The 27,020-nt window shown below is 46.7% G+C and overlaps 1 protein-coding gene and 1 pseudogene across 1 annotated transcript; both read right to left on the bottom strand.

The window, feature by feature from the left end:
• Positions 1-27,020, bottom strand: part of LOC142204380 (NACHT, LRR and PYD domains-containing protein 12-like) — a 997,553-nt pseudogene that overhangs the window by 887,191 nt on the left and 83,342 nt on the right.
• On the bottom strand, positions 1,309-2,253 carry LOC142202515 (olfactory receptor 6N1-like). The gene has a single exon (XM_075272664.1). The coding sequence runs from the start codon at positions 2,251-2,253 to the stop codon at positions 1,309-1,311; it is 945 nt and encodes a 314-aa protein (XP_075128765.1).

Genomic DNA, 27,020 nt, shown 5'->3' with positions numbered 1-27,020 from the left:
AGTATATCCAAGCAAGTTGGGGCCTTGTCTTAAACCTTATGACCAAACGACCAAACGACTGGACCAATCTTCACCAGATTTGGCACACAGATACTTCAGGTGTCCGGGAAAGCTTAAGACGAGGCCTCAACTCGCTCAGACATACCATTGCTGAGATACAGCATTCCCAAAACAAGGTCCCCCCATTAGACAATACAAACTTGCAAGTCTTTCACATACACACGGTTACTCCACATGTACAATCAAACACTGATATCCAAACTGAGATACACGCATCAGAGGATTAGATACAAAGATCAGCACACAGTACCACACGCCAGAGGATTAGATATGCACTACTTGATGCAATACCACACAGGGAGGATTAGATACGCGTGTCTGCAGGCAGTACCACACACTGGAGGATTAGAAACGTGTCTCAGCACACATTACCACAGCCAGAGGATTAGATATGCAGCTTTGCACAGAGTACCACACATTAGAGTTTTAATCCAGGTTTCCATAGCAACCCAGCCATTTTTCTTCAATGCTGTATGTCAGCTTTAAAGAAGCAGGGCACTGTGGATGACACTGTTACACAAGGTCACATACACACAGCTTTACTCCAGTTATCCACAGCAACCGATTGCAGGTTTTTCACTGATATCCAAAATTATATACACATGATCACATGACGCTTATGGACACACACACAAATGATATACAAAATGGACCAGTACAAAACTAGACAATTCTTATGGGGCCACTACACACAAAAAAATAAATATACCCATGCGAAGCTGGGTCCTTCTGCTAGTCTATATTATATAATAGAATTCCATATAACATTGTGTAAGTGCTGGCTATTTTTTAGAAAGGACAATGATACTACTGGACTCGAGGGAAATGGAAAAGTGTTGTGTGGAGTGACCTATCACACTTCTTTATCTGGTGGACCAATCCGGGTTTAGTGAATACCACATGTGGGGTTGTTTTTCATGGTTTTGCCTATGCTCCTTAGTTAAAGTGGAGGAACTCCTAATACTTCAGCAAAACCAAGACATTTTAGATATTTAGGGGAAGCCCACTTTTCTATTCTAGCCATGCGCTAGTGCACAAAGGAAAGTCCATAGATGGACAATTTGAGATTTTATATACATGTGTTGCGTCCGATTGTGAGTCAGAATTTTTCAGTTTGTAGAAACCCTCCATATTTATGAAGGTCCATATGACTGATTCATAAATATGTCTAAAACTAAGAATGGGATTCCTGCATTAAGACAGTGCAAAGATACAGAGTATAGATAAATGTGCCCCAATGATTTATGGTCAGTGGCCACCTATGACAAATTTATAAAGTTTTCCCTGTACGGCTTTCTTGATGTCTGTATTCCTCAGACTGTATATAATGGGATTCATCAAAGGCGTAAGCACAGTATATAGCAGGGATAGGAGTTTACTGATGGTCGATGATTGTCCACCAGTTGGAACAACATAAACAGTGAAAAGAGACCAGTAGAATATGGAGACCACAATGAGGTGGGAGCTACAGGTGGAGAAGGCTTTCTGTCTACCAGTACTAGATGGGATCCTTAGGATGACAATAACAATTCTAACATAAGATGTAACGATTATTATGGTGGGTATAAAGGCTGCTGGGATACTTAGTAAAGCGTCTTGAAGTTTAATAATGAAGGTGTCAGAGCAGGCAATTTCCAGCAAGGGGACAAGGTCACAGAAGAAATGGTCAATGATATTAGGACCACAAAAGTTCAACATCTGTGTCATAAGAATGCTAACAAATGCCGAGGACAGACCTGACAACCAGCAGGCGACGGCCAATCTCACACAACGTGCACTTGTCATAATAGAATTGTAATGAAGAGGATTACAGATGGCCACATATCGGTCATAGGACATCACCGTGAGGAGAAGACATTCAAATACTTCCGAGGCACAGAAAAAATACAACTGTGTCATACAACCAATAAATGTAATGGGCCCTCCATTATTCAGGAGAATGTGGAGCATGTTGGGGTCAATATCAGTGGTCAGCAAGATGTCACTGATGGAGAGTTGTGAGATGAAGAAGTACATTGGAGTGTGGAGGTTCTGGCTGGTGGACACCAGGGTGATGATCAGGAGGTTCCCACATATTGTCCCACAATAAACCACCAGGAGAAGACAGAACAGAATAAATCTTAAACCTTGGCTGGTCTGAAATCCTAACAGGAAAAATTCAGGGACAACAGTCAGATTCTTCTCCAGGAACATTAACGTATAATTCATATAAAGTCAAGATATTCATGTATTTATCATAAACCAAGATATTCTATTTCTTTTTAATGAAATCCATAATTTCATGAATGTTCCTCACCATAAAGCTAGCATTGACATTGGGCTACTGTAGTCAAATCTCATGACAATGTAATATGTAAGAGAATCCCCACACTGTGGATATCGAGAAAGGAAATATTAGTTACATCAGATTTCTTCTTAATGGTTTGTAGCAAAATTTGATCATGATAACAATATAATACCAAATACATTTCAGATCAGGAAGACAATGTACTGAATAAACCATCATCTGGTGAATTAGAAGATATCATATAAAAGACTACATGACATTGTTTGCTGTTGAAGGGAAACCTTCGCCTCCTGAGATTGGTACATTTTTGGATGCAGTTTATCTTCCTAAACTAATATCATCTCGAAGATGGCATCCATAGTCACCAATTGGTCTGGATGGGATTTGGGTAGTGACCAGATCACTATCGGATAATATTTTCAATGCAGGGACATTCATCATCAGATCAAGTACACAAACTGAAGTGGTTAGAACTCCAACTAAACAAACCAAAAACCAGTTTTTACACATGATATCAAAGAGGGCCATATCAGTCCTCTCTCTTCCCACATAGAGATCACATTCACATCCTCAATGCACACTATCCACATCTCTCCCTTTCTCCTTCGCTCATATTTCAGAACAGCCCTCTCCTGCGCTAGTTTAGAAAAAAAAGTAAAAAAAAAAAAATCTAATTGCCGCAGCTGCTGCCCCCTCCAGAGTGCCGCCTGATGCGGTCGCCTCACCTCGCCTCATTAGAGGTGTGACCCTGCCTAGTTCACCTTGAAAGAAGAAAAGGAAGAGGATGTTACTGTCTGCTAAAAAAGAAGTTATCCTCGGACCGTTTACAATATAGTGGGGTCCATCAGGTTTCTACAGGTTTCTACTGAATTGGGAAAAGAGATGTGAACCTAGCCTGATCAGGTATATATGTATAAGAAGGTCCGGGGCATGTTTCTTGGTCAGCTTAGACTCTTTGTACAGCATCATGGACATCCACGATGCATCTAGATCAGGAGAAGGGAACGTATGGCTCTCCAGCTGTTGCAAAACTACAACTCCCAGAATGCATACTTTCTCTGCTGTTCTTGGAACTCCCATGGAAGAGAATGGAGAATGTTGGGTGTTGTAGTTTCACAGCAGCTGGAGTGGCGAAGGTTCCCTTTCTAGATCATTAGAACACAGTCTGTATATTGTGGCCATATTACAACTGTCTGAATAAGCCCATGTGGCAGATTTATCTCAGAATTATCCGTGACCGAACCATTAATCTCAATGGAGCTTGCAGAGATTCATGCACACATTGCAAGATCAACCCCATTAACATAACAAATCTGCTGTGTGTGATTCCGCACTTATTTAGATAAACCCTGCGGCATAACGTGAACCTTGTTTCGGCTTGTATTTATTGAAGAATAGCTTAACCCCTCAGCTTTTCCTTGCACACAGTCTACGGCTGCCGGGATCTGCTGCGTCCTCAGTATCCAGGGAGATGATACAATTATCCCATTACATTCATCTCTCTCTGACTGAGCTGGTTTGGTGCAGTCTATTAAACAAAGAAACCCCTGTCTGGAACGTTAACATTGTAATTGTAGTTTTTTTTATAAGGATCCAAATGCACAGTATTCATACACAGTACGCCCGGATTCTTAGATACTGCACCCCAGATTATCCCAAGCAAAGCAGATACCTATGTCAAGTCAGATAACAAGGCGCAGTCCGTGAGCTGAAGACAATATGTGCAATTTCAAAAATGTCTCCTGCTCTTCCACTCTCTATTTCCATGGCTCTTCATAAACACTGAGATATAATTACCATGAATGATAACACCCTTGTGCACTTAGTGAGCTTATGGCAGATGATGTGCAATAGTCAGAAGCTTAGACGCTTTATATACTGTAGTATGGACTTACATGAGCCTGCACATACTTACAGCGAGAAAGCAAGTGGCCATGGGGAAAATACTCAGCAGAGACGAAACATTGCCTCGTGTCCCCTGTGATCCAGTCTAAAAACTGAAGTATTAACCATTAGGAGCTTGTCCTCAAGATCTTACAGATCAATTAATTGCAGAAAAAAAGTAAAGACAGTAGTTTAGATGACCAACAAATAACTATGGCCGCTTTCTTTCAAAATCAGCACTGAGGGTGTTACATGGCTGCCCCAAATGTATTTTTGATACTGATGTATTAACGGGTTATGTGATCAGTTTGTGATCTGCGGGGTTTGACCCCTGGACCCTGCACGGATCAGCTGTTTTGACAGTCTCAAGGAGCTGGAAGCTGCCACAGTGTGGGCCGCTCCTATTCACGTTATCGCAGTGTTTCCAGGAGGCTGCAGCTCCGCTCCTATTACAAACTGCACAAGCTCCGCACCCAATGCCTGGAGGCTGCCAAATGTCTGATAGGTGTGGGGTCCGGGACCCCCAAAGATCAGTCACTGATAAGCTATCCTGTGTAAGGAATATGTAAATTGTACCTATTGGAAGGTAGCTAGGAGCAAATTCCTCTTTTTCACCAATGACTTCTTATTTTTATTTCCTGTGGAGAGATCATCACTATAACATATGTATTAGAGGCCAAAAAATCCTTTAAGAATGACAAACTTAGACCTGGCACCCCAGATGACATACATATAAAGGATTGCTTAGAGAGTCCATTGTCTGGTATGAAAGTGCAACAGAATCATCTGGCATGGATTCCAAAGTCACAAGCCGTTCTGCCCCTTGTCTATAGAAGTTTTCTGCAATGTGTCGATTTGATTTGCTAGAATCCCATCGACTTTGCAGTGACTGTAAAACAACACGCCTCCAACATGTGGACTCCCCGGAAGGAATACATACGCTAATGTGAACCAGGGGTTAGTAGTCATGATGCTTTTCCTGGTCAACATTGAAATTGCAAAACCAAGTCCTGGAATTGTGAAAATCACAGGATCAACAGACATGTTAATGATAATATTAATACTGACACTGTTTGCTGCCCTAGACTTGAGATGTGATGTACGCTTTCACTTGCAGACAATCAATATCTTAGCGGCACCAGCTACAGTGCCTTGCAGAAGTATTCACACCCCTTGAACTTTTTCCCATTTTGTTACCTTTAGAGATGAGCGAACAGTGTTCTATCGAACTCATGTTCGATCGGATATTAGGCTGTTCGGCATGTTCGAATCGAATCGAACACCGCGTGGTAAAGTGCGCCATTACTCGATTCCCCTCCCACCTTCCCTGGCGCCTTTTTTGCTCCAATAACAGCACAGGGTAGGTGGGACAGGAACTACGACACCGGTGACGTTGAAAAAAGTAGGCAAAACCCATTGGCTGCCGAATACATGTGACCTCTAATTTAAAAGAACAGCGCCGCCCAGGTTCGCGTCATTCTGAGCTTGCAATTCACCGAGGACGGAGGTTTCCGTCCAGCTAGCTAGGGCTTAGATTCTGGGTAGGCAGGGACAGGCTAGGATAGGAAGGAGAAGACAACCAACAGCTCTTGTAAGAGCTAAATTCCAGGGAGAAGCTTGTCAGTGTAACGTGGCACTGACGGGCTCAATCGCCGCAACCCAGCTTTCCCAGGATCCTGAATGGAATACACTGTCAGTGTATTCCCGTATACCCGATATATACCCCGATACCCGTTCCAACGGTGTGCCCCCCCACCTTCACCCCAGAAATACCCTGCAAGTCCCCTAGCAATAGAATTGGGGCTATATACACCCACAATTTTTACTACTGGTATACAGTGCCATTGTCTGACTGGGAATTCAAAGAATATATTGGGAATACAAATACCCTCATTTCTTGCTACTGCCATATAGTGCCAGTGTCTGACTGGGAATTCAAAGAATATATTGGGGTTATGTGCACCCACAATTTTTACTACTGGTATACAGTGCCATTGTCTGACTGGGAATTCAAAGAATATATTGGGAATACAAATACCCTCATTTCTTGCTACTGCCATATAGTGCCAGTGTCTGACTGGGAATTCAAAGAATATATTGGGGTTATAAATACCCTCATTTCTTGCTACTGCCATATAGTGCCAGTTTCTGACTGGTAATTCAAAGAATATATTGGGGTTACGTGCACCCACAATTTTTACTACTGGTATACAGTGCCATTGTCTGACTGGGAATTCAAAGAGTATATTGGGAATACAAATACCCTCATTTCTTGCTACTGCCATATAGTGCCAGTTTCTGACTGGGAATTCAAAGAATATATTGGGGTTACGTGCACCCACAATTTTTACTACTGGTATACAGTGCCATTGTCTGACTGGGAATTCAAAGAATATATTGGGGTTATAAATACCCTCATTTCTTGCTACTGCCATATAGTGCCAGTTTCTGACTGGTAATTCAAAGAATATATTGGGGTTACGTGCACCCACAATTTTTACTACTGGTATACAGTGCCATTGTCTGACTGGGAATTCAAAGAGTATATTGGGAATACAAATACCCTCATTTCTTGCTACTGCCATATAGTGCCAGTTTCTGACTGGGAATTCAAAGAATATATTGGGGTTACGTGCACCCACAATTTTTACTACTGGTATACAGTGCCATTGTCTGACTGGGAATTCAAAGAATATATTGGGGTTATAAATACCCTCATTTCTTGCTACTGCCATATAGTGCCAGTTTCTGACTGGTAATTCAAAGAATATATTGGGGTTACGTGCACCCACAATTTTTACTACTGGTATACAGTGCCATTGTCTGACTGGGAATTCAAAGAGTATATTGGGAATACAAATACCCTCATTTCTTGCTACTGCCATATAGTGCCAGTTTCTGACTGGGAATTCAAAGAATATATTGGGGTTACGTGCACCCACAATTTTTACTACTGGTATACAGTGCCATTGTCTGACTGGGAATTTAAAGAGTATATTGGGAATACAAATACCCTCATTTCTTGCTACTGCCATATAGTGCCAGTGTCTGACTGGGAATTCAAAGAATATATTGGGGTTACGTGCACCCACAATTTTTACTACTGGTATACAGTGCCAATTTCTATCTAGGAATTCAAAATGCGCAAGGCTCCCGGAAAGGGACGTGGACGAGGCCGTGGGCGAGGTCGGGGGAATGGTTCTGGGGAGCAAGGTAGCAGTGAAGCCACAGGGCGTCCCGTGCCTACTCCTGTGGGGCAGCAAGCATTGCGCCACTCCACAGTGCCAGGGTTGCTTGCCACATTAACTAAACTGCAGGGTACAAACCTTAGTAGGCCCGAGAACCAGGAACAGGTCTTGCAATGGCTGTCAGAGAACGCTTACAGCACATTGTCCAGCAGCCAGTCAGACTCTGCCTCCTCTCCTCCTATTACCCAACAGTCTTGTCTTCCTTCCTCCCAAAATTCCGAAGCTTTACAGAACAATAACCCAAACTGTCCCTGCTCCCCAGAGCTGTTCTCCGCTCCTTTCATTGTCCCTCAACCTGCCTCTCCACGTCACGATTCCACGAACCTAACAGAGGAGCATCTGTGTCCAGATGCTCAAACACTAGAGTCTCCTCCATCTCCGTTCGATTTGGTGGTGGATGACCAGCAACCCACCCTCATCGACGATGATGTGACGCAGTTGCCGTCAGGGCATCCAGTTGACCGGCGCATTGTGCGGGAGGAGGAGATGAGACAGGAGTTGGAAGAGGAAGTGGTGGATGATGAGGACACTGACCCGACCTGGACAGGGGGGATGTCAAGCGGGGAAAGTAGTGTGGATGTTGAGGCAGGTGCAGCACCAAAAAGGGTAGCTAGAGGCAGAGGCAGAGGTCAGCAGCTTAGGCGAAGCCAGGCCACACCCGGAATCTCCCAAGATGTTCCAGTTCGTACCCAGCCCCGAAAAACTCCCACCTCGAGGGCACGTTTCTCGAAGGTGTGGAGTTTTTTCAAGGAATGCGCCGAGGACAGATATAGTGTTGTCTGCACAATTTGCCTCTCGAAATTGATTAGGGGCTCTGAGAAGAGCAACCTGTCCACCACTTCAATGCGCCGTCATTTGGAATCCAAGCACTGGAATCAGTGGCAGGCAGCAACGGCAGGACAAAGGCCGCCTGCCGTTCACGCCACTGCCACTGCCTCTGCCACTGCCTCTGCCTCTGCCACTGCCACTGCTGACTGTGCTGGCGATGCACTCCAGAGGACGAGCCAGGACACCACTTCATCTGCCTCCGCCACTTTGTTGACTTCTACCTCATCCTCCCCTGGTCCTGTCTTATCTCCTTCTCCTGCACCATCAAAGGCACCATCAGGCGTTTCTTTACAACAACCCACCATCTCTCAGACATTGGAGCGGCGGCAGAAATACACTGCTAACCACCCACACGCGCAAGCCTTGAACGCCAACATCGCTAAACTGCTGGCCCAGGAGATGTTGGCGTTCCGGCTTGTTGAAACTCCCGCCTTCCTGGACCTGATGGCAACTGCGGCACCTCGCTATGCCGTCCCTAGCCGTCACTACTTCTCCCGGTGTGCCGTCCCCGCCTTGCACCAGCACGTGTCACTCAACATCAGGCGGGCCCTTAGTTCCGCGCTTTGCACAAAGGTCCACTTGACCACCGACGCGTGGACAAGTGCATGCGGACAGGGACGCTACATTTCACTGACGGCACACTGGGTGAATGTAGTTGAGGCTGGGACTGCTTCCCAAACTGGCCCGGTGTACCTCGTCTCCCCGCCTAACATTCCTGGCAGGGACACGAGAAGAACACCCCCCTCCTCCTCCTCCTCTACCGCCTTCTCCTCCGCCACCGCCTCCTCCTCCGCCACCGCCTCCTCCTCCGCTGTTAGATTGACCCCAGCTACGAGTTGGAAACGTTGCAGCACTGGCGTTGGTAGACGTCAGCAGGCTGTGCTGAAGCTGATCAGCTTGGGGGACAGACAGCACACTGCCTCCGAGGTGAGGGATGCCCTCCTCGATGAGACGGCAATATGGTTTGAGCCGCTGCACCTGGGCCCAGGCATGGTCGTTTGTGATAACGGCCGGAACCTGGTAGCAGCTCTGGAGCTTGCCGGACTCCAACATGTTCCATGCCTGGCCCACGTCTTCAACCTAGTGGTGCAACGTTTCCTAAAGAGCTACCCCAATGTTCCAGAGCTACTGGTGAAAGTGCGGCGCATGTGCGCCCACTTTCGCAAGTCGACAGTAGCCGCTGCTAGCTTAAAATCTCTCCAGCAACGCCTGCATGTGCCACAACACCGGCTTTTGTGCGACGTCCCCACACGCTGGAACTCAACGTTTCAGATGTTGAATAGAGTGGTTGAGCAGCAGAGACCTTTGATGGAATACCAGCTACAAAACCCTAGGGTGCCACAAAGTCAGCTGCCTCAGTTTCACATCCATGAGTGGCCATGGATGAGAGACCTTTGTGACATCCTACGGGTCTTTGAGGAGTCCACAAGGAGGGTGAGCTCTGAGGATGCGATGGTGAGCCTTACAATCCCGCTCTTGTGTGTTCTGAGAGAATCCCTGATTGACATCAGGGATAACTCAGATCACACAGAGGAGTTAGGGATAGCATCCGATCCGTCACAGCTGGAGAGTAGGTCCACACATCTGTCCGCTTCACTGCGTTTAATGGAGGAGGAGGAGGAGGAGGAGGAGGAAGAAGAGTTGTCCGATGATGTGATGGTGATACAGGAGGCTTCCGGGCAACTTCGAATCGTCCCATTGTTGCAGCGCGGATGGGTAGACATGGAGGATGAGGAGGAAATGGAGATTGAACTTTCCGGTGGGGCCAGAGGAGTCATGCCAACTAACACTGTGGCAGACATGGCTGAGTTCATGTTGGGGTGCTTTACAACCGACAAGCGTATTGTCAAAATCATGGAGGACAACCAGTACTGGATCTTTGCTATCCTTGACCCCCGGTATAAAAACAACATCTCGTCTTTTATTCCGGTAGAGGGGAGGGCCAATCGCATCAATGCTTGCCACAGGCAATTGGTGCAGAATATGATGGAGATGTTTCCAGCATGTGACGTTGGCGGCAGGGAGGGCAGTTCCTCCAGTAGGCAACCAAGTTCTCACCGGTCCACACAAACGAGGGGCACACTGTCTAAGGTCTGGGACACCTTGATGGCACCCCCTCGCCAAAGTGCCGCCACGGAGGGTCCTAGTGTCACCAGGCGTGAGAAGTATAGGCGCATGTTGCGGGAATACCTTTCCGACCACAGCCCTGTCCTCTCCGACCCCTCTGCGCCCTACACGTATTGGGTGTCGAAGTTGGACCTGTGGCTTGAACTTGCCCTATATGCCTTGGAGGTGCTGTCCTGTCCTGCCGCCAGCGTCCTATCTGAGAGGGTGTTCAGTGCAGCCGGTGGCATCATCACTGACAAGCGCACCCGTCTGTCAGCTGAGAGTGCCGACCGGCTCACTTTGATAAAAATGAACCACCACTGGATAGAGCCTTCATTTTTGTGCCCACCTGTGTAAAGCACCCCAACATGAAACTCCATGTCTGTACTCAACCTCTCCAATTCCTCCGCATCCTCATACTCATCCACCATAAGCGTTGCACAATTCTGCTAATACTAGGCTCCCTCCAACATGATTTCCCCCAACTCTGCTGGTTAGAGGCTCCCTCCACCCTGATTTCCACCAACTCTGCTGGTTAGAGGCTCCCTCCACCCTGCTTTCCCACAACTCTGCTGGTTAGAGGCTCCTTCCACCATGAATTTGCCAAAACTGGGCTGTTTAGAGGCTCCCTCCACCATGAATTGGTCCAAACTGGGCTGGTTAGAGGCTCCCTCCACCATTAATTGGTCCAAACTGGGCTGGTTAGAGGCTCCCTCCACCATGAATTTGCCCAAACTGGGCTGTTTAGAGGCTCCCTCCACCATGAATTTGCCCAAACTGGGCTGTTTAGAGGCTCCCTCCACCATGAATTGGTCCAAACTGGGTTTTTTAGAGGCTCCCTCCACCATGAATTGGTCCAAACTGGGCTGGTTAGAGGCTCCCTCCACCATGAATTGATCCAAACTGGGGTGGTTAGAGGCTCCCTCCACCATTAATTGGTCCAAACTGGGCTGGTTAGAGGCTCCCTCCACCATTAATTGGTCCAAACTGGGCTGGTTAGAGGCTCCCTCCACCATTAATTGGTCCAAACTGGGCTGGTTAGAGGCTCCCTCCACCATGAATTGGTCCAAACTGGGGTTTTTAGAGGCTCCCTCCACCATGAATTGGTCCAAACTTGGCTGTTTAGAGGCTCCCTCCACCATTAATTGGTCCAAACTGGGCTGGTTAGAGGCTCCCTCCACCATGAATTGGTCCAAACTGGGTTTTTTAGAGGCTCCCTCCACCATGAATTTGCCCAAACTGGGCTGTTTAGAGGCTCCCTCCACCATGAATTGGTCCAAACTGGGGTGGTTAGAGGCTCCCTCCACCATTAATTGGTCCAAACTGGGCTGGTTAGAGGCTCCCTCCACCATTAATTGGTCCAAACTGGGCTGGTTAGAGGCTCCCTCCACCATGAATTGGTCCAAACTGGGGTTTTTAGAGGCTCCCTCCACCATGAATTGGTCCAAACTTGGCTGTTTAGAGGCTCCCTCCACCATTAATTGGTCCAAACTGGGCTGGTTAGAGGCTCCCTCCACCATGAATTGGTCCAAACTGGGTTTTTTAGAGGCTCCCTCCACCATGAATTTGCCCAAACTGGGCTGTTTAGAGGCTCCCTCCACCATGAATTGGTCCAAACTGGGTTTTTTAGAGGCTCCCTCCACCATGAATTGGTCCAAACTGGGCTGGTTAGAGGCTCCCTCCACCATGAATTGGTCCAAACTGGGGTGGTTAGAGGCTCCCTCCACCATTAATTGGTCCAAACTGGGCTGGTTAGAGGCTCCCTCCACCATTAATTGGTCCAAACTGGGCTGGTTAGAGGCTCCCTCCACCATTAATTGGTCCAAACTGGGCTGGTTAGAGGCTCCCTCCACCATGAATTTGCCCAAACTGGGCTGTTTAGAGGCTCCCTCCACCATGAATTTGCCCAAACTGGGCTGGTTAGAGGCTCCCTCCACCATGAATTGGTCCAAACGGGTTTTTAGAGGCTCCCTTCACCATGAATTGGTCCAAACTTGGCTGTTTAGAGGCTCCCTCCACCATGAATTGGTCCAAACTGGGGTGGTTAGAGGCTCCCTCCACCATTAATTGGTCCAAACTGGGCTGGTTAGAGGCTCCCTCCACCATTAATTGGTCCAAACTGGACTGGTTAGAGGCTCCCTCCACCATGAATTGGTCCAAACTGGGGTTTTTAGAGGCTCCCTCCACCATGAATTGGTCCAAACTTGGCTGTTTAGAGGCTCCCTCCACCATTAATTGGTCCAAACTGGGCTGGTTAGAGGCTCCCTCCACCATGAATTGGTCCAAACTGGGTTTTTTAGAGGCTCCCTCCACCATGAATTTGCCCAAACTGGGCTGTTTAGAGGCTCCCTCCACCATGAATTGGTCCAAACTGGGTTTTTTAGAGGCTCCCTCCACCATGAATTGGTCCAAACTGGGCTGGTTAGAGGCTCCCTCCACCATGAATTGGTCCAAACTGGGGTGGTTAGAGGCTCCCTCCACCATTAATTGGTCCAAACTGGGCTGGTTAGAGGCTCCCTCCACCATTAATTGGTCCAAACTGGGCTGGTTAGAGGCTCCCTCCACCATTAATTGGTCCAAACTGGGCTGGTTAGAGGCTCCCTCCACCATGAATTTGCCCAAACTGGGCTGTTTAGAGGCTCCCTCCACCATGAATTTGCCCAAACTGGGCTGGTTAGAGGCTCCCTCCACCATGAATTGGTCCAAACGGGTTTTTAGAGGCTCCCTTCACCATGAATTGGTCCAAATTTGGCTGTTTAGAGGCTCCCTCCACCATGAATTGGTCCAAATTGGGGTGGTTAGAGGCGCCCTCCACCATTAATTGGTCCAAACTGGGCTGGTTAGAGGCTCCCTCCACCATTAATTGGTCCAAACTGGGCTGGTTAGAGGCTCCCTCCACCATTAATTGGTCCAAACTGGGCTGGTTAGAGGCTCCCTCCACCATGAATTGGTCCAAACTGGGGTTTTTAGAGGCTCCCTCCACCATGAATTGGTCCAAACTTGGCTGTTTAGAGGCTCCCTCCACCATTAATTGGTCCAAACTGGGCTGGTTAGAGGCTCCCTCCACCATGAATTGGTCCAAACTGGGTTTTTTAGAGGCTCCCTCCACCATGAATTTGCCCAAACTGGGCTGTTTAGAGGCTCCCTCCACCATGAATTGGTCCAAACTGGGGTGGTTAGAGGCTCCCTCCACCATTAATTGGTCCAAACTGGGCTGGTTAGAGGCTCCCTCCACCATTAATTGGTCCAAACTGGGCTGGTTAGAGGCTCCCTCCACCATGAATTGGTCCAAACTGGGGTTTTTAGAGGCTCCCTCCACCATGAATTGGTCCAAACTTGGCTGTTTAGAGGCTCCCTCCACCATTAATTGGTCCAAACTGGGCTGGTTAGAGGCTCCCTCCACCATGAATTGGTCCAAACTGGGTTTTTTAGAGGCTCCCTCCACCATGAATTTGCCCAAACTGGGCTGTTTAGAGGCTCCCTCCACCATGAATTGGTCCAAACTGGGTTTTTTAGAGGCTCCCTCCACCATGAATTGGTCCAAACTGGGCTGGTTAGAGGCTCCCTCCACCATGAATTGGTCCAAACTGGGGTGGTTAGAGGCTCCCTCCACCATTAATTGGTCCAAACTGGGCTGGTTAGAGGCTCCCTCCACCATGAATTGGTCCAAACTGGGCTGGTTAGAGGCTCCCTCCACCATTAATTGGTCCAAACTGGGCTGGTTAGAGGCTCCCTCCACCATGAATTTGCCCAAACTGGGCTGTTTAGAGGCTCCCTCCACCATGAATTTGCCCAAACTGGGCTGGTTAGAGGCTCCCTCCACCATGAATTGGTCCAAACTGGGGTTTTTAGAGGCTCCCTCCACCATGAATTGGTCCAAACTTGGCTGTTTAGAGGCTCCCTCCACCATTAATTGGTCCAAACTGGGCTGGTTAGAGGCTCCCTCCACCATGAATTGGTCCAAACTGGGTTTTTTAGAGGCTCCATCCACCATGAATTTGCCCAAACTGGGCTGTTTAGAGGCTCCCTCCACCATGAATTGGTCCAAACTGGGGTGGTTAGAGGCTCCCTCCACCATTAATTGGTCCAAACTGGGCTGGTTAGAGGCTCCCTCCACCATTAATTGGTCCAAACTGGGCTGGTTAGAGGCTCCCTCCACCATGAATTGGTCCAAACTGGGGTTTTTAGAGGCTCCCTCCACCATGAATTGGTCCAAACTTGGCTGTTTAGAGGCTCCCTCCACCATTAATTGGTCCAAACTGGGCTGGTTAGAGGCTCCCTCCACCATGAATTGGTCCAAACTGGGTTTTTTAGAGGCTCCCTCCACCATGAATTTGCCCAAACTGGGCTGTTTAGAGGCTCCCTCCACCATGAATTGGTCCAAACTGGGGTGGTTAGAGGCTCCCTCCACCATTAATTGGTCCAAACTGGGCTGGTTAGAGGCTCCCTCCACCATTAATTGGTCCAAACTGGGCTGGTTAGAGGCTCCCTCCACCATGAATTGGTCCAAACTGGGGTTTTTAGAGGCTCCCTCCACCATGAATTGGTCCAAACTTGGCTGTTTAGAGGCTCCCTCCACCATTAATTGGTCCAAACTGGGCTGGTTAGAGGCTCCCTCCACCATGAATTGGTCCAAACTGGGTTTTTTAGAGGCTCCCTCCACCATGAATTTGCCCAAACTGGGCTGTTTAGAGGCTCCCTCCACCATGAATTGGTCCAAACTGGGTTTTTTAGAGGCTCCCTCCACCATGAATTGGTCCAAACTGGGCTGGTTAGAGGCTCCCTCCACCATGAATTGGTCCAAACTGGGGTGGTTAGAGGCTCCCTCCACCATTAATTGGTCCAAACTGGGCTGGTTAGAGGCTCCCTCCACCATTAATTGGTCCAAACTGGGCTGGTTAGAGGCTCCCTCCACCATTAATTGGTCCAAACTGGGCTGGTTAGAGGCTCCCTCCACCATGAATTTGCCCAAACTGGGCTGTTTAGAGGCTCCCTCCACCATGAATTTGCCCAAACTGGGCTGGTTAGAGGCTCCCTCCACCATGAATTGGTCCAAACTGGGGTTTTTAGAGGCTCCCTCCACCATGAATTGGTCCAAACTTGGCTGTTTAGAGGCTCCCTCCACCATTAATTGGTCCAAACTGGGCTGGTTAGAGGCTCCCTCCACCATGAATTGGTCCAAACTGGGTTTTTTAGAGGCTCCCTCCACCATGAATTTGCCCAAACTGGGCTGTTTAGAGGCTCCCTCCACCATGAATTGGTCCAAACTGGGGTGGTTAGAGGCTCCCTCCACCATTAATTGGTCCAAACTGGGCTGGTTAGAGGCTCCCTCCACCATTAATTGGTCCAAACTGGGCTGGTTAGAGGCTCCCTCCACCATGAATTTGCCCAAACTGGGCTGGTTAGAGGCTCCCTCCACCATGAATTGGTCCAAACTGGGTTTTTTAGAGGCTCCCTCCACCATGAATTTGCCCAAACTGGGCTGGTTAGAGGCTCCCTCCACCATGAATTGGTCCAAACTGGGGTTTTTAGAGGCTCCCTCCACCATGAATTTGCCCAAACTGGGCTGTTTAGAGGCTCCCTCCACCATGAATTGGTCCAAACTGGGTTTTTTAGAGGCTCCCTCCACCATGAATTGGTCCAAACTGGGCTGGTTAGAGGCTCCCTCCACCATGAATTGGTCCAAACTGGGGTGGTTAGAGGCTCCCTCCACCATTAATTGGTCCAAACTGGGCTGGTTAGAGGCTCCCTCCACCATTAATTGGTCCAAACTGGGCTGGTTAGAGGCTCCCTCCACCATGAATTTGCCCAAACTGGGCTGTTTAGAGGCTCCCTCCACCATGAATTTGCCCAAACTGGGCTGGTTAGAGGCTCCCTCCACCATGAATTGGTCCAAACTGGGGTTTTTAGAGGCTCCCTCCACCATGAATTGGTCCAAACTTGGCTGTTTAGAGGCTCCCTCCACCATTAATTGGTCCAAACTGGGCTGGTTAGAGGCTCCCTCCACCATGAATTGGTCCAAACTGGGTTTTTTAGAGGCTCCCTCCACCATGAATTTGCCCAAACTGGGCTTTTTAGAGGCTCCCTCCACCATGAATTGGTCCAAACTGGGGTGGTTAGAGGCTCCCTCCACCATTAATTGGTCCAAACTGGGCTGGTTAGAGGCTCCCTCCACCATTAATTGGTCCAAACTGGGCTGGTTAGAGGCTCCCTCCACCATGAATTTGCCCAAACTGGGCTGGTTAGAGGCTCCCTCCACCATGAATTGGTCCAAACTGGGTTTTTTAGAGGCTCCCTCCACCATGAATTTGCCCAAACTGGGCTGGTTAGAGGCTCCCTCCACCATGAATTGGTCCAAACTGGGGTTTTTAGAGGCTCCCTCCACCATGAATTTGCCCAAACTCTGCTGGTTAGAGGCTCAATCCACCCTGATTTTCAAAACAAATGTTGGTGCCAACCTCAACTTACTACAAGGGCCAAATTCACTGCTGGTGACAAGCTCTCCTCACTGCAAGTGCCAAATACACATGTTTCAAGGTGTTTTCCTACTGTCAGAGAGGTGGTATTGAGTGTGTAAAGTGTGTAGTTGTTAGGCTGTGATGTTGGGGTAATAGAGGGTCTTTGGTGTGTTAGATGCCCCCAGACATGCTTCCCCTGCTGTCCCAGTGTCATTCCAGAGGTGTTGGCATCATTTCCTGGGGTGTCATAGTGGACTTGGTGACCCTCCAGACACGGATTTGGGTTTCCCCCTTAACGAGTATCTGTTCCCCATAGACTATAATGGGGTTCGAAACCCGTTCGAACACACGAACATTGAGCGGCTGTTCGAATCGAATTTCGAACCTCGAACATTTTAGTGTTCGCTCATCTCTAGTTACCTTACAACCACAAACTTAAATGTATTTTATTGAAATTCCCAGAGATAACAAACACAAAGTAGCCGATAATTGTGAAGTGGAAGGAAAATGATACATGATTATTAAAATATTAATCAAATAAAAACCTGGAAAGTGTGAAGTTCAAAAGTCTTCAGCCCCCTATCCCAATACTTTGTAGAGCCTCCATTCTCTGCAGTTCAAGCTACAAGGCTCTGTCTCTACCAGCTTTGCACATCTGGAGACTGAAATTTTTGCCCATTCTTCTCTGCAAAATAGCTCAGGCTCAGCCAGATTGGATGGAGCGTCTGTGAACAGTAATTGTCATGTCTTGTCACAGGTGCTCAATTGGATTTAGGTCAGGACTTTGGGCCATTCTAACACAGGAATATTCTTTTATCTAAACCCTCCACTGGAGATCGGGCTGTTGGTTTAGGGTCATTGTCTTGCTGGAAGGTGACTCTCCTTCCCAATCTCAAGTCTTTTGCCATCTCCAACAGGTTTTCTTCCAGGATTGCTAGGTTTATGGTTGTAAGGTTACAAAACATGAAAAGTTTCAAGGGGTATGAATACTTTTGCAAGCCACTGTACTTCCTCGATATGTGTTGTGTGTGTGATGATTGTATGTGTATTGGCTCAGTGGTCCACCAACTGTGCCAATAACCTTGACTTCTCTGCAGATACTCAGTGCAAAGGATTCTCCCTCTCTGGAGAGCGCCCACGGTCCAGCTAAAGCCAGACCCTGATGACTACCTATGCATTCCTCTCGGATGGAGAGTGTCCACGGTCCAACTAACACCAGACCATGTTGACCATTGATGTCTCCCTCCAGTGGAGAGCGCATCTAAAGAAGAGTTCCATAAGAGGATCATGAAATTGGATGAAGCGTCCACAGTCCAGTACACCTGGACCCTGTTGACCATGGATGCGTCCCTCTCTGGTAGAGAGTGTATCTAGAGGAGATTCCCATAAGGGGCATGTGGAATTGGATGGAGAAAGCCATGTCATCCAACTGACGACAACTCAGAGCTGTCCACTGAGACAAGTCAATTCAGGTATCCCTCAAGACCCATCTTTTACTCAGGTGGTGGTTCCATCTCAAGGACGGGATGTCCACGGTCCTGCCAGTCTGGACACTGTTGACCACTGTTGCAGTCCCCTCAGGTTGGGGAGCTCATATAGAGAAGATTCCCGTAAGAGGAACCTAGAACTGGTTGGAGATGACCATGTCGTCCAAGTGACGCAAACTCAAAGCAGTCCGCCTTTTTGCTCCACTTCTCTTTGGAAGAGCAGTGAAGAGCCACTCAGACAATTTAACTAGGGTCCTCTATCTGAACATTCATGGGACACCAGATCACCATCCCTTAGGGAGTGGGATTTCATATTCTCTCGGGCAGAGAAGAACCATCTCTCAGCAGTGCACATCAGGGGATCCTTAAACATTCTGACGGATCAGCTATGTCAGGGTCTTGCGGTGTCCAGCAAGTGGTCACTCAATGAGAATATATTCCACTAATTCAGAACCTGGTAGCCCAGGAAGTCCATGTTGACCATTGATGTCTCCCTCCAGTGGAGAGCGCATCTAAAGAAGAGTTCCATAAGAGGATCATGAAATTGGATGAAGCGTCCACAGTCCAGTACACCTGGACCCTGTTGACCATGGATGCGTCCCTCTCTGGTAGAGAGTGTATCTAGAGGAGATTCCCATAAGGGGCATGTGGAATTGGATGGAGAAAGCCATGTCATCCAACCTGAAGAGATTCAGGACCTGAAGAGATTCATCTTGATGGCCTGGAAAATGACCAGTTCTTATGTGAACATAGAGGACTATAAGAGTCCGTCATGAAGGCCTTAGTCGGCTCCAGAGCAGCTTTTACTACCACGAGCTACCAAAGGATTGGCAGATTTTTTTCAAGAGTTGGTGTTATGAGAAACAAGTCTCTCTCTCCACCACAGAATCTATCTTAGATTTTCTCCAAAATGGCCTCGGTCGAAGAGCTTACTCTTGCCACTCTGACAGTTCAGGTGTCTGCTTTATTAGCTTGCCTAGGCAAATGCCTATCTCAGGGGACCCTTGACTCAAAGGGGGCAGCTAAGCTACGGCCTTGTATACAAGCCCCTGTACCTTAGTGAGATCTGTATGAGGTCCTTTAGGGTCTCTGTGGACCTCTGTTGAGCCTCTGGAGGAGGTAGACTGTAAACTCTTGTCCTACAAGATGACCTTCCTCCAGGTGGTCCCAGACTGGGTGCCACTGAGATTCCTTCCTGGTTTTCACCCTCTTTGTACAGATGGATAAAGGAGGCATTATCTGACTCCTTCCGTTCTCAAGGGTTCTCTGTCCCAGAATGTGGGAAAGCCCACTCCACCATATTGGTTTCTACCTCTTGGGCAAAAAGATGTTCAGTTTTGCTAGAACAGATTTGTGCTGTTGCTACCTGGAAAGCTCATTTAACCTTTTTAGACATGATAGGTTGGATTGGCGTAGTTCAGAACCAACTGCCATCAGACATTCGGTCTTGTCAACAGCATGCCAAGGGGTCCCTCCCTAAGGGGGTTACTTGCTACATCCCCATGTGTTGTGCTGCTGTTGGACGTAAGAGGAATGTAAATAATCTGTTTTCCCATAGTCCAAACAGCAGCACAAGCTACCCTCCCTTAAGCTCTATTGCTATGTGTTCTGAATATTTTCTTTCGGAATGTCTTACTTTACTTTATAACTAACACAGTGAGGGGGAGATTTCCCTGACCTCTTAAAGGGATTGATTAATTAAAAGTTCCACGTGTCCTGACAGCACACAGGGGCAGGAATACCCCATGTGTTGTGCTGCTGTTTGAACTAAGGGAGAACAGATTATTTACATAATCCTCCATTCACTATGCTGGTACTTTAAAAAGCAGAGTTTTTTCCAATGCATTTCCGGCTCGTGGGGCCCCGGGCTTAGGAAGAGTTTTCTAGGCATGTTCTGGGACCTGTGCAGGGGTCATTGAGCAGAGTGGGCAGTAGATAAGTGCATATAGGGTTAAACAATTTCACTTATGCAGCCCATTGTGTTAGGCTGAGCATTGACTAATAGATTGCAGATGTCCCGCTGCCCCCAGTCTGGTTAGAAAGAGTTCTTTGTCTGCTCTTAAAGTGCTACACATGGTAATCTATATACTGTATTATATGTTATATTATTGTATCACATGGTATGTAACACTGATTAGTGAGGTCTCTAAATCTTGGGCCATATTGGATAAAACCTAGTTTGAATTGCAAGGTTTTGATCTCTAGACATATTCTTAGCCCTGAAAGGTATTTAAGAATTGGAGGGATCACAGACACTATGGTGAGATCCCTGTTTGGATCACAATGAAGTATTACCATTACACCTCTATTGTAGCTGGTGAATTCTGTGTCTACATACTAACATTTGCCCGCGACTTCGTCCGCATGTTGTTCTTGGTGATGACCTACTTGGCTCTGCTACATCTCTGCATATGCGGAGGTACGCAGGTGTGACCCTTGCCATTTGGCCAGAAATTTATTTCTCACCATAGGGACCAACACCAACACTCGATCACCTGAACTAAAAGTTCTAAGTTTAGCCGTTCTGTTATAGACCCGGCTCTGGGCCATTTGGGTCGCCCCATATGTTCCTTAACCATAGGCATCACTGCTGCGATTCTGTCCTGCATCAGGGTAATGTGTTCAATTATACCCCAGTAAGGAGTTTGCTCTTGTTCCCAGGTTTCCTTTGCCATGCCTTGGAGACCACGTGGGTGCCCACCATACAGCGACTCAAATGGGGAAAAACCTGTGGAGGACTGAGGTACCTCCCGGATTGCAAACATTAAATAGGGCAGTAGGGAATCCCAATTTTTGCCGTCCTTGCTAACCACCCTCTTGAGCAGACCCTTAAGGGTTTTATTGAACCTCTCTACAAAGCCATCTATCAGGAGGTGATACACAGAGGTTCACAGGTTATAAAAGGAGTCCCTAAGTGAGTCAGGATCTTCTTGGGTATACCTGTCTGAGAGAACATATAAAAAAAATCTCTCATTGATAGGGCCGGGTCATCACCAATTGTTCAACAATTTCTCCCTGTATTTGGTTCACACTATACAGAAGGTCCTGGTTCATGGACATATAGGGAACTCCTTATTAGCTCCTGGATACTGGGGTTCACCGTTTACCACCTTTACGTTTCCTCTGGCATGAACCAGATTAGGATCTCTCATTTGAGCAGTCCCAAAATTGTCACAAGACACCTCGAGCTCCGGAATGTCAGGAACTCCTTCCCGAACTTCAGTATCACCAGCTAATGCAGACAGAGGAAAATTATTACCATCTTGGGTCACCCCTACAGCTGGTGTTTCCTAGTCAGAGTCAAAAGCTTCAGGGTTAACCTTAGGCAAGATATCACCAACATTAGCATTTTTAAGACATGTTAGAGTTTCACCATGTATGCACAAGACCCCAATAGTTTGTTCACTGTACAGTGCAGGGTCGACAAGATCATGGTGCACCAGGGTTACCAGGCTCACAGAGCTCAGGAAAGTCAGTACCGAATGCCCTGCTATAGTCACAGTACACATTTGTGGTTCAGTTGTAGTTTCTGCCACACAAGCAGGTTGAGCAAATAGGGATACCTCCTGGGAACTGCTGAAGTCCATGAGCTCCAGGGGACAGTAGACAGCTACATGAACTAGTATATTGCACCGCCATAAGGCGACACGGATTTCCTTTTTGAGATTGGGATTTAAAGTTCACAGTCCCAGCTGCCTGCTTCCCCTCTGATCGTCCTCCCATCGTAACCTTCCTCATTCTCCACAGTAGTCGGTCAATCTTACCCATCTTGGGGGTAACAGGTCTGGGAGACGTCTGCAGAAACTCCTCAGTGGCTCGGTACCGTTCCACGAAACACACCAACCGATCAGCTGTTGCAGGTCCCACTTGTCCAACTCAGTGCTGAACATTAGGCAGAAGAGATCTGGTGTACTTATCCGGTACCACTCTCTCCATCATCTGTGCCAGTGTGGCCTCCACAGGAAAATTGCAGACGGACATGGTTGCAGTGGGTGCAGTCGGCCATTTTCCTGTGGCCAAACAGTTGAGGAGAGGCAGAGCCTAAGAAGAACTGGCACTGTAGAGTATTTTTCGAAGGACAGGGGATGTCCCCATTGCTGTTTAAGCGCAGGAGACTGTCCCCGGTGAGAAAATTCATTACCATAATGAAGAAACAGGAATACCTAATGGATGGCGGTACGGAGAAGACTTTTAAAGGTGGGGAAGAATTGCCATTCTTAAGGCTATCTGATGGACCAATCTGGGTAGTGTATATATCAAATGTGGGGTTGTTTTTCAAGGTTTGGCCATGCCCCTTAGTTAAAGTGGAGGGACCTCCTAATGCTTCAGCAGACCTAGACATTTAGGGGAAGCCCACTTTTCTATTCTAGCCATGCCCTAGTGCACAAAGGAAAGTCCATAGAGGAATAATTTGAGATTTTGTATACACATGTTGCATCCCATTGTGAGTCAGAATTTTGGAGTTTGTAGAAACCCTCCATATTTATGAAGGTCCATATGACTGATTCATAAATATGTCTAAAACTATGAATGGGATTCCTTGATTACGACAAAGATACAGAGTATAGATAAATGTGCCCCAATGATTTATGGTCAGTGGCCACCTATGACAAATTTATAAAGTTTTCCCTGGACGGCTTTCTTGATGTCTGTATTCCTCAGACTGTATATAATGGGATTCATCAAAGGCGTAAGCACAGTATATAGCAGGGATAGACATTTACTGATGGTCGATGATTGTCCACCAGTTGGAACAATATAAACAGTGAAAAGAGACCAGTAGAATATGGAGACCACAATGAGGTGGGAGCTACAGGTGGAGAAGGCTTTCTGTCTACCAGTACTGGATGGGATCTTCAGGATGACAGAAACTATTCTAACATAAGATATAACAATTATTATAGTGGGTGTGAAGACTGCTGGGATAGTTAGTAAAATGTCTTGAAGTTTAATAATGAAGGTGTCAGAACAGGCAATTTCCAGCAAGGGGACAAGGTCACAGAAGAAATGGTCAATGATATTAGGACCACAAAAGTTCAATGTCTGTGTCATAAGAATGCTAACAAATGCCGAGGACAGACCTGACAACCAGCAGGCGACGGCCAATCTCACACAACGTGCACTTGTCATAATAGAATTGTAATGAAGAGGATTACAGATGGCCACATATCGGTCATAGGACATCACCGTGAGGAGAAGACATTCAAATACTTCCGAGGCACAGAAAAAATACAACTGTGTCATACAACCAATGAATGTAATGGCCCCTCCATTATTCAGTAAGACGTAGAGCATGTTGGGGACAATATCAGTGGTCAGCAAGATGTCACTGGTGGACAGTTGTGAGATGAAGAAGTACATTGGAGTGTGGAGGTTCTGGCTGGTGGACACCAGGGTGATGATCAGGAGGTTCCCACATATTGTCCCACAATATACCACCAGGATAAGACAAAACATAATAAATCTTAAACCTTGGTTGGTCTGAAATCCTAACAGGAAAAATTCAGGGACGACAGTCAGATTCTTCTCCTGGAACATTAATGTACAATTCATATAAAGTCAAGATATTCGTGTATTTATCCTAAACCAAGATACTCTATTTCTTTTTAATGAAAATCCATAACTTCATGAATGTTCCTCACCATAAAGCTAGCATTGACATTGGGCTACTGTAGTCAAATCTCATGACAATGTAATATGTAAGAGAATCCCCACACTGTGGATATCGAGAAAGGAAATATTGGTTGCGTTAGCTTTCTTCTTAACGTTTGTAGCAAAATGTGATCAATATAACAATAAAATACCAAATACATTGCTGTTTTTTTTTCATATCAGACAGTATACTGAATGAACTGTCATCTATTCAATTAAAACATATCATATAACATACTACATAACATTGTATGCTGTTCAAAGGAAACTTCTCATAGTGAGATTGGTACATATTTGGGTCATTTTTAGATACAGTTTATCTTCCTAAACTAATATCATCTATATTCACCAATTGGTCTGGGTGGGATTTGGGTAGTGACCAGATCACTATTGGATAATATTTTCAATGCAGGGACATTCATCATCTAAATCAGATCAAATACACAAACTGAAGCGGTTAGTACTCCAACCAAACAAACCAAAAAAAAAACACAGACACATGATATCAAAGATCTACTTCATCACTTGCTGTCTTAGCAATTGTTCTCGTGCAGAAGTCTCGATCACTACCATCAGTGTATCCATATCAGTCCACTCTCTCCCCCCCTCCCACATAGAGATCACTATCCACATCTCTCCCTCACTCCTCCACTCACATTTTTCATTCTCTTTAACCACCCCGATGCCTTTACTTCTTTTATCAGTGAAACTAAACAGAGTCCCCCACATAAATCTCAGAACCACCTTCTGTCTCAGCCCATTTTGCTCCTCCTAGCTGCTGGGGACATCTCTCCTGTCCTTTGCCTTCCTTCTTTCACTAACTTTTCTTTTTCCTGCACACAAAGAAGTTCCACTGATCTCATCAATATTCACCATGTTCCCTCTACTTATTGTTCTCCTTTACCTTTTAACTGTTCTCTCTGGAACGCCCGCTCAGTGTGGAACAAACTAGAATATATTATTGACTTTTTTCTCAGTAAATCCCTCACCCTTACGGACACCTGGATTCAGCAGTCAGATACGGCCTCCCCTTTTGCTCTGTCTCATGGTGGCCTTTATTTCTCACATACTTCTAGGCCTGACAACATAAGTAAGCCTACCCCACCACCCTGCCTATCATTGTATGGCACTTTTCAGGTCATTCCACTAGTACCTTCACTCACATGCCCCTCATTTGAAGTCCATCAGTGCTTTCTCTTTTTCACAACACCCTTTAGATACTCTGCAGTCCTCTCTGTGCCCTATCTCAATGTCCTGTCCCAATCTGGTCACCAGTCACTGTAATGAAACCCTTAAAAGTGTACTGGATGAGGCAACTCCCTCCTCCACTCAAAAATGTTAACGCAAAAGACAGAAACCCCCAGTGCACACCACATATGCATTTCCTTAAATAGTGCTCTAGGTGGGCTGAAAGTCTCTGGAGAAAATCAAATACACCTTCACCACAGTGATTTCCTCCACTATGAGTTTATGCTCAAAACCGATCTCATCTCTTCTCTCTCCAATAACCCTAAAAGGCTCTTTTAATCTTTTCACTCCTTACTCACACCCAAGGTGCAGACGCCATTCACAGACCTTAGTACAGATGACCTGGCCACTTATTTCCATAACAATATTGAAAAGATCTGTCAAGAAGTAACTGCCCAATCCCCAGGTGACATTGACTTACCACACCATTGATCCCTTCTCCGACCACACATCATCCAGTTCATTCTCATCTTTTGTACCTGTTACAGAAGTAGACACTGCGCTCTCCTGGTTCTCCTCTTATCTCTCAGACCGCACCTTCAGTCTATCATTTGCGGGCTCTGTTTCTTCCCCTCTTTCCCTTGCTGTTGGGGTTTCTCAGGGCTTGATCCTAGGCCTCCTGCTCTTCTTTCTCTACACAGCCCCCATCGGACAAACCATCGCCAGATTTGGCTTCCGGTACCATCTTTATTAGAAAAAATGTTGGTTTAGTGGTAGAATCCCTTTGAATAAAAAAAATTTAGGTTTCAACCTGTCCTGCTTGGGGATGAGCTAGAAGTGATTGTCGGAGGATTAGTCTACTACTACTTGGTCTAGTTGACTCTAGGTTCATACTGGTGTTCTGGTCTTTATCATACAATTCGGCATGGTGACCCAAAAGATGGAGACCCTATTTACTAAAAGAGAGGTTACCACCGGACCCTTTAGACTATATTTGGGTCCATCAGGTTTCCGCAGTTTGCTATTGAATCCGGAGAAGAGAAAAGTCCTCCTTGAAAGATCGGTGTTGGAGTTTCCTACACAGATGTGAACCTAGCCTGAGCAGGTATATATGTATAAGAAGGTCCGGGGCATGTTTCTTGGTCAGCTTTGTACAATGTTATAGGACACTTGGAGGGTCTCATTACCTCTACCCACTTTATGGACGTATTCAGACATAATGCATTTGTGTATTACATGGGCCATATCACGACAGTACATTCTAGCCTGACCATGGGTCTAATGACATGAATTACCAGCATCATGGGATCTAGATCATTAGGACACAGTCTGTATATTGCGGCCATATTACAACTGTCTGAATAAGCCCATGTGGCAGATTTATCTCAGAATTGTCCGTGATCGAACCATTAATCTCAGTGGAGCTTGCAGAGATTCATGCACACATTGCAAGATCAACCCTATTAACATGACAATTCTGCAACAAATCTGCTGTGTGTGAATCCGCACTTATTTAGATAAACCCTGCGGCATAATGTGAACCGTGTTTCGGCTTGTATTTATTGAAGAATAGCTTAGCCTCTCATCTTCTCCTTGCACACAGTCTAAGGCTGCCGGGATCTGCTGCATCCTCAGTACCCGGGGAGATGATACAATTATCCCATTACATTCATCTCTCTCTGACTGAGCTGGTTTGGTGCAGTCTATTAAAACAAAGGAACCCGTCTGGAACGTTAACATTGCAAATGAAGATTTTTATAAGGGTCCAAATGCACAGTATTCATACACAGTAAACTTCAATCCTTAAACCCTGCACCCCAGA

The sequence above is a fragment of the Leptodactylus fuscus genome, chromosome 5 (assembly GCF_031893055.1).
Source record: "Leptodactylus fuscus isolate aLepFus1 chromosome 5, aLepFus1.hap2, whole genome shotgun sequence".
Taxonomy (NCBI): Eukaryota; Metazoa; Chordata; class Amphibia; order Anura; family Leptodactylidae; genus Leptodactylus; species Leptodactylus fuscus.
Note: the sequence above shows the minus strand (reverse complement) of the source record. Positions and strands in the feature narration are given on the sequence as shown.